Here is a 12,450-nt window from a genome sequence, read left to right as displayed (position 1 = left end):
AAATGGTCAGAATTTTACACTGGGTAACTTTCATCTATTGAGGTGTATTTTTGCGGCAATAGAAGGAGATGATGTTTCATTTAATGTCTGGTATCCAAGTTACCTGATGTTCCCCAAACTCCAAAATTTGATGGTATGCTTATATATACCATCTTTCTTAGAAGTCTCTTTGGGAAACACCAGAGGTGTTCAGAGCTTTTGACCAAAATCTGCAGACCCTGGAACCATCACGTGGGCATTTCTTTCTTTTATTGCTACCTGTTGCAGAAGTTTGCAGAGGCTGCAAATGGAATTGGGTGATTTTTAATGTTTGAAGCTGCATAACATAAAGCAAGAAACAGTCCTTTTGGCAAAGGATTTCCAGCTGATAAAGATGTAACACCAGGGGAAAAGCAGGAGTGTTAATATCCCCTCTGTTCTGGGGGGAATTGCAGCAAGAAGCAAGTAAGGGACTGTGTAGTCTTAAGAAGTTTGTGGCACCCCCAGGAACTGGAAAACAAATTCTGCTGTTGTCTTGTTTCCTATTTTGTCATATGTTTTCCTCCCCCTCTGCTAATAATCAATATCCTATCAACTTCATTACTTTGTTTTATATATTCGGCAGGCTAGTGGGGAGAGAGTGAATTTGGTCATCTCTAGGCCTCTGAAGTCACAGACGGTCAGTATTATTCGAGACACAGGGACTCACAACAACAACTCACACCAACACCAGTCCCAGCAGCTGTTTCACAGCAGACCCAACTCACATAAGGTTGGTGCTTCTCTTTCTAAGAGGTATAAATACAGTTTTATTCTTGTGATGGTCTAAGTGTGTAGCAAGGCAAGATTGGAAGAAGGGGTTATGTCTTCTTTTTTACCTTTTTTTTTTTTTTTTTTAAAAAGATGGCTTCCAGGTACTCAGGTCCTGCATCATGTCTGGAGTGAGAACAAAAGATATGCAACAGCTTTTCAATATATTTTGGATTTGCTGACTGCAATGAAAGAAGCAAGTTCTCTGAGCTCATACAGCTGTAGTTGTTAGACCTTGTCTAAGACGGTGGCTCATGTGTTACTACTGCATGGGAGAGGTGTCATTCAAGAACGTTGTCTTTTGTTGCTGCTGTGCTGGCTGCAACCAGCAAGGACAGGAGATGTGGTGCACACCACCTCGGATATAAAGAGCACGTTGGAGGGACGTGTTGTCATCTCCATGAGCCAGCAGTGCTGGCTGCAAGACTGCTGAGTTCTGTAGGGTCAAGCTGGAGAGAAAGGCAGAATGAGGAGGCTTTCATGAAGCTGGTGTCAGATTATCCAGAAGACCTGCAGAAATAAAGCCTGTGCTTGAGATGTTCTTGTAGTTAGAAAAATATGACTTCTCACTGTTGAGAAGTCGATTTTGTGAAATAATTGTCATGTTGACCGTGTCAGCCAAGCCACCTTTCCTCCTCTCTGCTCTGTTGGCATCACTGTTTAACATTATACTTCTGTTGGAAGGATTTACATGTGTTGGTAGTATTTTCTTCTAAAAGTTTGGGTAATTTCAGAACAGAACAAGGGAGGCTCTAGGAAGCTTGTTTTCCTCCTGAGGGACAAAGGTGAGGCTCCTGAATACAGTTAGTGGCTGTTAGAACTTGCCACAACATTAGGCCATATCAACACAATAATTACAGCTCATCTATATAAGAGCTTGAGCCCACTTTGCGTCTGCCAGCATGGGTTGCGTTCATATCACAGTTCCAAAGTTGATCTGTTGGCTGAGCTGATTTCCCTCCCCTATCAATACCACCCATGGGTTCTTTCAGAGTGGGATGTCCCATGTAACCACAAGTGGACATTTCCCATGTTTCACACCATTTATCTTTGCCTCTCTCTCATTAACCTACAGTTGGCTTAGAAGTCTTGTGGCTTAAAAAATGTTTATATAATTGCATGGTACCAGCCAGTTAGTCCTAAAGTGTGATGACTTAAGAAGGAGCTGTCTTTATAAGCTATGGTATGTGTATGTATAGCCACATATGTGATTAATGTGTATATGCGAGGAGCAGAGTGAGTGAGGAGGAGCATGTGGCATTGGAAGTCAAAGAAAGTAGTGTTGCCATTTTCCAAGAGAAAGCAGGGAAGTATAAATAAGTATTTGTAGTTGGAAGAATCTCCCAGGTTATTTTTTCTGATATTTTGGATTCCTTGCAAATATTCTGTTGATTTAAGATGCTAGTATAGGTATAGCTACAGTGGTTTGAATGTATCACTAAATATCCTTCAGAGCAAGAGCTTCAGCAAATAAAATATACTTTGATTCAGGTTTAGATCCTTTTGATGGGGCAAAACTAATTACAAGCTAAACTTGATAATTCAGGTGTTAGAAAATGAAATACAGGATCTCTTCTTGCTTCAAGTTTGGGTCTTTGTTGTAATCATTAGGGAGACCGCACAAGGCACCCATTACCAGCCTATAGCATTGACTGGCCTTAGTTACTTTGTGGTCTTAGAGATTCTACATACCAGCTGCAAAAGAAAGCATGACGTATAAGGGCTTTAAATGGTCTCTCTTTGTCAGCATGAAAACATATGTGTTTTCATTTCTTAGGAGCCCCTTTGTAGTTCTGGGCCATATTCTACTGACAAATGAGGTAATGCTGATGTTCACCAAGACATCAAAAGATTTGTTTCTGGCTTGTGTCCACTCTTTTGACCATATGGTTTTGTAGTGCAGTCCTAAAATTTAGTCTATTCCAGTGTAGGATGCTAAGAAAAACTGGAGTGAGATTTTTCAAGATGGGCCTTTATGAACTTTCTGTCTATATTTAAATATCTACATGAGTGGCTTTTTTTTGTGTTGTTGTTTTTTTTTTTTCTGAGCTGGAGGAAATCCAGACAAAGCCGATTTGCACTGCTTAGTCCCTTTAAACCATTCTGTTAAAGTGCCAAAGTATAGCTTTGGTTATTTAGTTGTGTTTTTTTCTGTTTTTTTTTTGTTTGTTTGCTTGGTTTTTTGGGCTTTTTTTTAAGTTTTAACGATGTTATTTGTCCTTGTCAAACAGGATCTCTCCCAGTGTGTTACATGCCAAGAAAAGCACATTACTGTGAAAAAAGAGCCACATGAATCTCTGGGAATGACAGTGGCAGGAGGCAGAGGCAGCAAAAGTGGTGAACTGCCCATCTTCGTGACAAGTGTACAGCCTCACGGGTGTTTGGCAAGAGACGGCAGGATTAAACGAGGTGGGGCTTGGCTTTCCTGGTGGCACGGGTGGCCTCTGACTGCTGTTTGATGAGTACGTTCTCTGGAGTCAGGTGGTGTCAAAAAGTCTTCTCACAGATGTAGGAAAGCGCTGATGGATGCTTTTCTTCATGTTTCAATAATGGAAAGAGTATTTAGTATTGCACTTCCACCTTTTCTAGGAAAGGGATGTTTAGAGAACGATAGCAGGGGAAGTGGATAAGACCAGGAAATGTCTGGTTAAATTCTTTAAAGCTGACGGTAATTGCCTGAGCTGAGGGTCTGGTGTGATGCTTTGTACTGCAGCACACGCATCCTGGTTTTGTGTTTAATTTGGTGGGGTGGGCCCCATCTCTGTCCAAGGAGTCTCTGCTCCTCAGTATACTATCTGAACAGCAGAGATGCCCTGATGGCAGGCCACAGTTCACCCGTGCTAAGTTTACCCCTAAAGCTACGTCAGTGTTGACCCTGGTTCCTGAATGCTTTCTTATCCTCTGAGACAGCTTGGGTTTGCTGGTCTTCAGGAGTGCTACAGACCTGTCCTTGTTCCTCGGCTTTGCAGAAGGGAACCAGGAGGTGGAGGTTAGACTCGGTGTAGGTAAAGGCAGTCCTGCCTGATTGATAGCAAAAGCATTTGATGATTGAAACATATTGTGTCATATGTGAAGCAAAGACTGCCTATGGGATCTCTGTGATTCAGAGTTTGCAGAATTACAGATTGTTTTAGGAAAAAAAACTTATCAGATTGCAAATTTAAAAAGAACAGTGTGGGAGCATCCTTATACACTCCTGAGAGGAGATTTACACCCACACACCAATGGCTATGCTTTCTTTTTCTGTACTACTACGAAAAACACACTTGATAGAGGAATCGCAATTGCTCTTTCATTGTGTAACATTAAAGTAGCCACAGCAGCAACAAAAGTGATTTCAAGTTAAGCTGCACGTCAACTTTAGCTTTCTGTGGGAGGAAAAAGCTTTTTAAAAATTAGTCTCGTTCCAAATGTGACCCAGGTGTTCACACTTCTGCTTTAGTTTTTCTGACTTTCATCAGTAAGTGTGACATTGTGTGAAAGAGGAGACTGTCACTGCTTGGACAGTAAATAACATCCTTGTTTTCATCCTGAGGCTTTTTAAAAATATTCTGAAATAAAATAAAAATTGTGGCAGTTTTTTTGGTGGCTTCAACTCTTTCCAGATTATCTTTATAGAGATGTTCTTTCTTTCTTCTAATGGACTGGTTTTTGTACTAACCTTTCCAGTAGTTTTTGAATTCCATTTTGTTCTTCTGAGCAACAAGTTAGAAAAACCAGAAGACCTAAAACACTCTGTGGAGCCTCACTAATCTACAAGAGTTGGTTACTTTGTGGTACCTGTATTGTTCCTTCCATCATTCTTCCTTCCCTCGTAAAGTTAGGGTGGACCTGAGATCCATGACTGGAAACGATTGTGGGATCTGCAATAGCAATTGCAGTTGAGATGGTGAGGTGCTTAGGTAATTCCTATCTCAAATTTTCAGGGCAATTTACCATAGAAGCTACAGCTTTTGATGTGTTACGTGGAAATAAATGATACTGATCCAGCTTAATAGTTCAATACATTAATGTTTCAAACTGACAGTGAGCTATTCACATAGCTTCAGAGCTATTCACATTCCCAGGCTGTTAGTTCAGACTGTCTCAGCTCTGAAAAATACAATATTAAATGAAACTCTGGCATGGGAGGTGCTGTCAGTAGGAATGACTCTGACAGACTGATGTGTTCTCACTTGCGCCTCTGAACAGGTGATGTGCTGCTGAACATCAACGGCATCGATTTGACTAACCTAAGTCACAGTGAGGCGGTGGCCATGCTGAAAGCTAGTGCTGCCTCTTCGGTAGTCGCCCTGAAAGCCCTGGAAGTCCAGATTGTAGAAGAACAGCCCCAGGCTAATGAAGAACAATTGAGTACCATCAGTGAAAATGAATATGATGCCAGTTGGTCACCGTCATGGGTCATGTGGCTGGGACTTCCAAGGTACGAAATTATTTGATAAAGTAATTAGTTAGCTATTTTAAGCTAAGTCTGAGAGAGGTACAAAAGCAGAGACCTTATTAGTTGCAGCACACCTGCCCTTATTTCTGCCTGACCAACCATCTCAGCTATATTTGGTTGGCAGTGTGCTTAGGAAGAGGACTGTGAACAGGAGCAATGTTTCCTTAGGAAACTGGAAGATGGATAGACTTGGTTTATCCCTTCACAAACCATAGTAACTATCCATGTAGATTGTTGACATTGAAGAGTCATCTGTTCTATTGCTTAACTGTATCATAACATCCTGTAGAGTATCTAAAAGCAGAGAGATTATTAATAAAAACACAGGTATTTACCTACATATCTCTTTGCTAATCCACTACCTAAATTTACAAGGCCAAATATACACCTTTAGAATATTGGATCAGACTTGCCGTTCTCACAGGCTCTTGACACAGGTCTCTTGCACGTATACAAGCCCATAGTTACAAATCTTCATGCATTTCTTTCAAGAATCCACTACCATCTCTGCCAAACACAAGAACTCTCCAAGATTTGCAGTGAGCAAGCTCCCCTTGACTAATCTGCAGTCTGCTGGACATCACCGTGTTTCATTTTTACGCTTCTGTTTTTCACTCTCTTGTGGCTACAGCTATAAGCTCATTCTGATATTGGTTGCTATCAAGAAGAGCTCCCACTACAGTGAACAGTGTTATTAACTTCAGTCAGGGCGTGCAGGTTAATTCATCTCCCTCTGATAGAGTTACTGGGCTCAGGTCTGTAGTTTAAGCATAAAACCACAACAAGAACCATGCGTATTGGCAGCAGAATTGCAGTTGAAGATAACAGAACCATGCGTTGACCCTCCAAAGATTTCACACTTTTTCATTTAATTGTCTGAGTTTTACTATCAATTAATTTCTCTTCCTTTCAAGTATTAATGAGTTACCTAAAGGAGTGCTGTACATCAGTAAAGAACTTGGCATTTTTTACCCAAAAGTTAATTTCTATGTTGTGGTTTTTTGTTGGTTTTTTTTTTTTTTTTAATTACAGTCATTGCCAACTTCATTGGCAAGAATTCATTTTCACCACGGGAGATAACATTTACCAGTAGAGTTAGTGAAGCATGATCTGGATTATTTACATTCCATGTAATGAAATGGTTAATCATTTATATTTTCATTACTGATGATGCGTCAGTTCAGAGGTAGAGAAGATGATGCATGGATTTTTAGATCTTTACTTAAAGTAGAAAAAGCCTAAACTGGCTGGGGGTGGAAGAAAAATGCACTGCATTTTTGACTTGCAAACTAAGCACATGGGGTATCCATTTTCCACCCACATTCTTGCCACCTGTGAAATCCCTAAAATGCCATTCTACTACTGTCAGTTTACAGAGTTAACTGTGTTTAAGCAATTATTCTAGCACTGCATTATTTCTTTTAAAACATTTTTCTGCCTCAAGATTGTGGGTTTTTTTGGTAATCGGTTTGAATATTGCAAAATCACTCTGTTCGGGAACAGAAGTCTAACCACCATCCCTCCCCGTCTCTTCCACGCTTATCACTGTGGTAATGATGAGACAGCAGGTGTTGTGCCTACTATAAAAATATCTATATGTGGTATACACGGCTTTTTCTCTTGCTATCCTGTGCTTCCATTCCACAGCTGCCTACATAGCTGCCATGACGTAGTACTGCGGCGGAGCAATTTAGGGAGCTGGGGTTTCAGCATTGTCGGTGGCTACGAGGAGAACCACACGAACCAGCCTTTCTTCATTAAAACGATTGTTCTTGGAACTCCCGCGTACTTTGACGGAAGATTAAAGTAAGCTAAAGTATAGTCGTAATAATAATAATCAACACTTTAAATAGTTACGTGCTGGTGCAACTAATTGCTTAAGGAAATACGCTGTAGCATCTTGTGCTGGGGCAGGTCACGCAGCCCAGTAGTGCTTTGCCTCCCTGATGAGTGTGATGCAGGGAAGGACGGGGTGTTTCTGGTGGGGAAAGGGCGTCTGTCAGAGGTGGTGCTTGTGCTAACACCTCTACCATCTCCCGTCCTCCTCCCCACCTGCGATGCGGATGTCACCTGCTGTCTCTGTCTCCCTGTTGAACTCTTCTTTAGGCCAAGAGACATTGCAAAATGTGTATGTGCAGAACTGGCTCGTTCGTAACATTTTTGTCTTCCTAGAGAGCAGCTGAAAAATTAGAACTTACTTCTGTAAAGTGGGGAAAACTGCTTTATCCTTTCATATAGCCTTCTGAAGCCACTGCTAGGAACTCTGGTACTGAAGATGGGTGCTGCTGCTTTAATGGAAAGGCAAGAAAGTAGATGAAAAAGATCTCTGAAAAGATCACTAAGGAACCGAGTCCCTATGCCAGTGCACTGAGAGTCACTAGTTGGCAGGAAAGACACCGATAAATGAGGCAAGTTCAGTGAAGGGCCCGGAGATGGGGGGAGCTGGAGCATTTGCCCGGTGAGGAGAGGGCTTCAGGGCACCTAACAGCTCCTTCCAGTACCTACAAGGAGATTATCAAGGAGACAGAGCCTGGGCTTTTCACAGTGTGGTGCAGGGCGAGAGGACAAAAGACAACAGGCACAAGTTGAACAAAAGAGGTTGAGACTGGATATAAGGAGAAACTATTTCCCCCATGAGGACGGTCAGGCAGCGGCACAAGTTGTGTGGTCTCTGCCGTTGGGGGTTTCTGACACCCAACTGGATAAAGCTCTGAGAGACCTGGTCAGATCTCACAGCTCACCTTGCTTTGAGGTGGGACTAGAGACCTCCTGAGGTCCGTTCTGACCTTAAAGATTTTATGATTCCACTTACACGTTCTGTTTGGATGCAGCCTGCAGGTCTAGTATCCATATATGCATCTTAGCCTCATTTAGGATTAGTTCAGAACTAGGACTTACAATTCCTATTGAAGGTTCTCTTGTTCATAAACTGATTTTTTTGTGAAGGTGGCAGTAAAGAATATGCAACTTGAAGTTTTATGGCATGATTTTTACATGTAGATTTACTTACAAAGCAACTTTGTAAGTAAAAAATGTACTTATGCCTAGAGCCTTGCCAGTAATTGATTTTTCAGTTCAATGACTAAACAAATAAATGAAAAAAATAGCTTGGCTGAACACAAAATTACATTTTTTTGGCCAACTATGAAACAGTTTGGATTAAATGAAAGATTTCAGTTCAACCCAAAGTAAATAATATCAGATTGAGGAATTAATAACTAGAAGTCTTCAAATGGAAATTCAAGCATCATTCCTAAGAAGAGGGGAAGAGTGGTTGTGGTCACACTTACCTCCTTGTAAGGAATGGAAAAGATGCTCTTGAGTGATATTGTGATATAATACACTCTGTTCAAATGCACTGTCTCACTGAGAATATGGACTTAAAAATGGGCCATCAACAAGGGAGAGCTCCTTAGAACCTGCCCCATGAGTTATCATCAAAACAGAATAGCTTCAAAAAGATCTGCCCCATGATAAGTCATGACTTATTTTTTGTTTTGTTTCCATTTTCTAAATGTTTTGTTAGGCTAGACAGGAAGGGAGAAAATAACTTCAATAGTTAAGACAGTTTTCTGCCTACCTTATCTGTCTGGTATGATTTTATGGTGAAATGAATGCAGCAGAAAGGCTGGGTAAGTAAGCTGAGACCCCACTCAGGGAACTGTAGCATTTTGGTTTGGTTGATGGGGTACCTTGGTTCAGGCAGGGAAGCGCTTTTGAGTACACATTTAAGTGGTGTTGGTCACACTGCCTTTTCTTCCTCTGCTCTGCCTTAGTGGAGGGCACTGGGAGAGCTCAGGAGAGCATCTTTTTGGCATCCGTTTTGGTGCCTCCAATAGTTGGGAGGATCAGTTTCAGGAAAAGTCCTGTTTGATCTCCAGAGTCATTTTCAACTGCTCTGGGGGATGCCAAACACACACACAAGTCACAGAGAAGAGATGCTTGGAGATGGAGCATGGCCAACATAGGAAGAACTTAGGTGCCTTTTTTTTTAAAAGTTTCTCTTGAGCTTGTAAAAACTGAAACTGAACCCTTCGAGGTCAATTTTCTCAAGGCTAGTAAACAGCACCCTCCCAAATTTCTATTCCCTGCATCAAAACACAGAGATGCTACAGCTTCTCAGTTGAACCATCTGCTGAGGGAGATTTCAAGCCAAATGGCTACATTTAACAAAATCATAAGCCATTGAAAACAAGGTTCTCAGCTGGAATGCGGTTGGTAACCATAAGTATCTTTACTTACACCTCCTACGGTAAAGGCATGTTTGGTGTAAATGTGTTATAATCCACACAAACAAAGAGAAATGCTTCTGTCATGCACATGCTATCTCATCTTCTCTTGACTCGGTTAGATCTTGCCAACTCTCTTTCCTCACGTTTCCCTACAGGTCAGCTCTTAATGCAGAACTATCTTTGTATTAGAATTGAATCCCAGTGATTTGGGAATTTCCCAGATGAGTTTTAGTAGTAAAACAGGCTTAAAATTGAACTCTCTGGGCTTTTTTAGCTACACTTCCAACCTAATGGAAACCTGTCACCCCAGAGGTGAAGTGCTGTTTGTTGGTGTGTACTAGTTACTGCGGAGTGGTAGTCATCTTTTTTTTTCTTCTTGTGTTTTTAGGTGTGGTGATATGATTGTTGCTGTAAACGGACTATCCACAGTTGGAATGAGCCATTCTGCACTCGTTCCCATGCTGAAGGAGCAGAGGAACAAAGTGACTTTAACCGTGATTTGCTGGCCGGGAAGCCTCATATAGATTTGTGAATCACTTCGGTTCAAGCAGCTTCTTTTTCTAAATAGCTGGCAAAAAAATCTCCTCTATCTTTTTTTCCCCTGTTGATACAGCTGGTTATAAGCAGGGCCAAAACTGCTGTATTTTCTTTTTTTGTGGGCCTTTCAGACTCGCTCTGTGTATCTTTCCATTCTGAAATAGCCATTTCTGTTTGCTATACCCACTGCTGACGCAAATGCAAATATACACAAGCTCATAGAGGAACTCCCACTCCAATACGGCTGTCATTGAGCTTTCCCCGTCAGGCTTGTAGAGTCAGCAGAAGAACTTAGTGGTTCTTTGGGTTTCTCTGCACAGTCCTCAAGTTATAGGTGATAGATAAACGTAATAGCCATGTGCCCGTTCTTCCCTGTGAAGAGGACGTGTGTCAGTACCACAATGACACATCTATCTGCTGCTATGAATCAAAATCCGTTTCCAAAGGTATGTCTCTTCATTTCGTAAGCCTTTCCATTTTTGATTCAGTATTTCAGACTGATTCAAGTAATCCATCTTACTCGTCAGAAATTACTTGGTCCCCCAGATTTTTCTTGCAGGGCATCAGTGTTCATAGAAAAGTAGGACAAAAGCCTGGTATTACTGGAATTTTTATAAAGTGCAATAATTGGACTCTTTGTTAGGAAACTTTAATATATTACAGAGTTTGTATCCTACAATGACAAGAAATATGGAAGTAATTACTGTTGCAATGCTGGCAAGAATACACGTGCCCAAGGTCGTCTTTGAGTGAATGGCTTGCAGTATTAGACTTTACTTTACAAATGAATGTTTTGCTATGTCAGAGAATTTTGATGAACATTTTTACAAAGATCATTTTTACCGTTTCTATTGTAGTTGTCAGCTCTCTTTATTCATGTGTGGAAACAATACTTTGACTTGTACTTTCTAAATGAGAGAATTATTTCCAGGAAAAAAGCAAGCTATTAAGAAACTATACGTTGTGGTTTACAGGTGGGCAGGCTAGAAGGAAGGCTCTTTGAATTCAAGTCCAACTGCAGAGTAAGCTGCAAAGTTCACTCTTATTCTGTCACCTCCTGACAAATGTGCAAATGCCTTGATATCAAATGCTGAAACGATCTCTCTTGCATTTCAGGATATTATTTTTTTTTCCTTTAGCGAGCACCTGCTATTAAGTTGTCAGTAAGAGTAATACTATTTATCTTGGATTGTATTTAGTATTTTTACAAACCAACCTGTAACTTCTAGACTTTGCCTTTCCACGATATTTGCAGGCTAAGCACCCATTTGTTTAAGGAAAGAGGGGTGGAGCGCAGAAGGAAATGTGCTGACCTGGAGCTAACCCTGTGTGTTGTCAGTGTTTATTTGCATATTTGCAAAAAAAGATTCATTTATAAACCGGGTTCCCAACCTGAACTGATTTTACAAATGACCTCTGTATTGTATTACTAATTACCAGAGAATGTATTTGAGAATCACAGCATATTTCAATTGTGAAGCATGAACTTTATTTTCAAACTTAGCCGGTATAATATCGGGGCATATTATCGCATGTCATTAATTCCAGTAGCTTTGTTTTCAAAACAAATAAAGTTACTCTTTTGCAAAAAAATTGTAAAAATCTCATATGAATGAAGTGGTTTTATTCCTCTCTGTAATGTATGCTATCAGTTTAATTTCATAATATTAAAATACAAAAGAATGTCCTCTACAGTATATTACTGTACTGAGAATCTTTGTGTCTGAAGCAAACACCAAATTTATTTGATACTCTGAATGATTTGAGAACAAGTTTCCTCCCGTCCCCAGATGCTGTTTAACTGTATGCTTTGCTCTTAATGCAGATTTTTTTGTAAAGTACATCTTAGTGTAGACTTTAGGGAAGATTTTGACATATGTACTAGATTTAATGTTTTTTATTTTCAAAATTACACTTTTCATTCAAAACTCAGCAAAAAATCAGATTTTTAGGTTTTGTTTTTTTTCTTTTATATGTATAAGTAACAAAAGCATGGGTTAGTTTAAGCTGTGTGGTTTTGTTTCTGTGTGCTGTAGCTTTTGATCAGAGTGTCTAGCGATAAAACCTATCTGAATTAATTCCCTTCCTGAATCATTTTTCCCCTTTCCCTTGTAGCTGCATAGTTGGGTTTGGTTTTCTGTGCCTTCTGTTTTAAATTATTTCAAGATTTTTTTTTTCCAGATATTGCTATCTAGTTGTATGGTATTAATGAAGGATGAATGAAAATAAAAGTTCATTCTACTCATTGTAATAACTCAAAGTATTGTCTCACTCTTTGCAAAAGATACGGGTAGCTCAAAGCAGACTCAGTTTAAAGATTTTTTTTTTTTTTTCTTTCTGCTGTGATTTATCATAAATTACAGTTAGTGAATGTACCAAAAGAGTCTGAGGGCATGGTCATCCCGCCAGGGTAAAGTACGAGCTGTTTAACCAGTAGTTCCAGCACTGAGA

The 12,450-nt window shown here is 40.2% G+C and overlaps 1 protein-coding gene across 8 annotated transcripts in view; it reads left to right on the top strand.

Annotated features, from left to right (window-relative positions):
• The window catches only part of LNX2 (ligand of numb-protein X 2), a 61,083-nt gene extending 48,947 nt beyond the window's left edge, over window positions 1-12,136 (top strand). For all 8 annotated transcript variants that reach the window (XM_082305109.1, XM_082305112.1, XM_082305108.1 and 5 more), the window contains 5 exons: window positions 605-751; window positions 3,021-3,198; window positions 4,981-5,212; window positions 6,878-7,036; window positions 9,851-12,136. In XM_082305109.1, the coding sequence (XP_082161235.1) occupies window positions 605-751; window positions 3,021-3,198; window positions 4,981-5,212; window positions 6,878-7,036; window positions 9,851-9,986 (852 nt within the window). In that variant the 3' untranslated portion in view covers window positions 9,987-12,136. The remainder of the gene's footprint in view (window positions 1-604; window positions 752-3,020; window positions 3,199-4,980; window positions 5,213-6,877; window positions 7,037-9,850) is intronic.
• The last annotated feature ends 314 nt before the right edge of the window (window positions 12,137-12,450 follow it).

This window comes from Platalea leucorodia (assembly GCF_965183815.1).
Source record: "Platalea leucorodia genome assembly, chromosome: 2".
Lineage (NCBI taxonomy): Eukaryota > Metazoa > Chordata > Aves > Pelecaniformes > Threskiornithidae > Platalea > Platalea leucorodia.
This window is presented reverse-complemented; position numbering and strand designations above follow the sequence as displayed.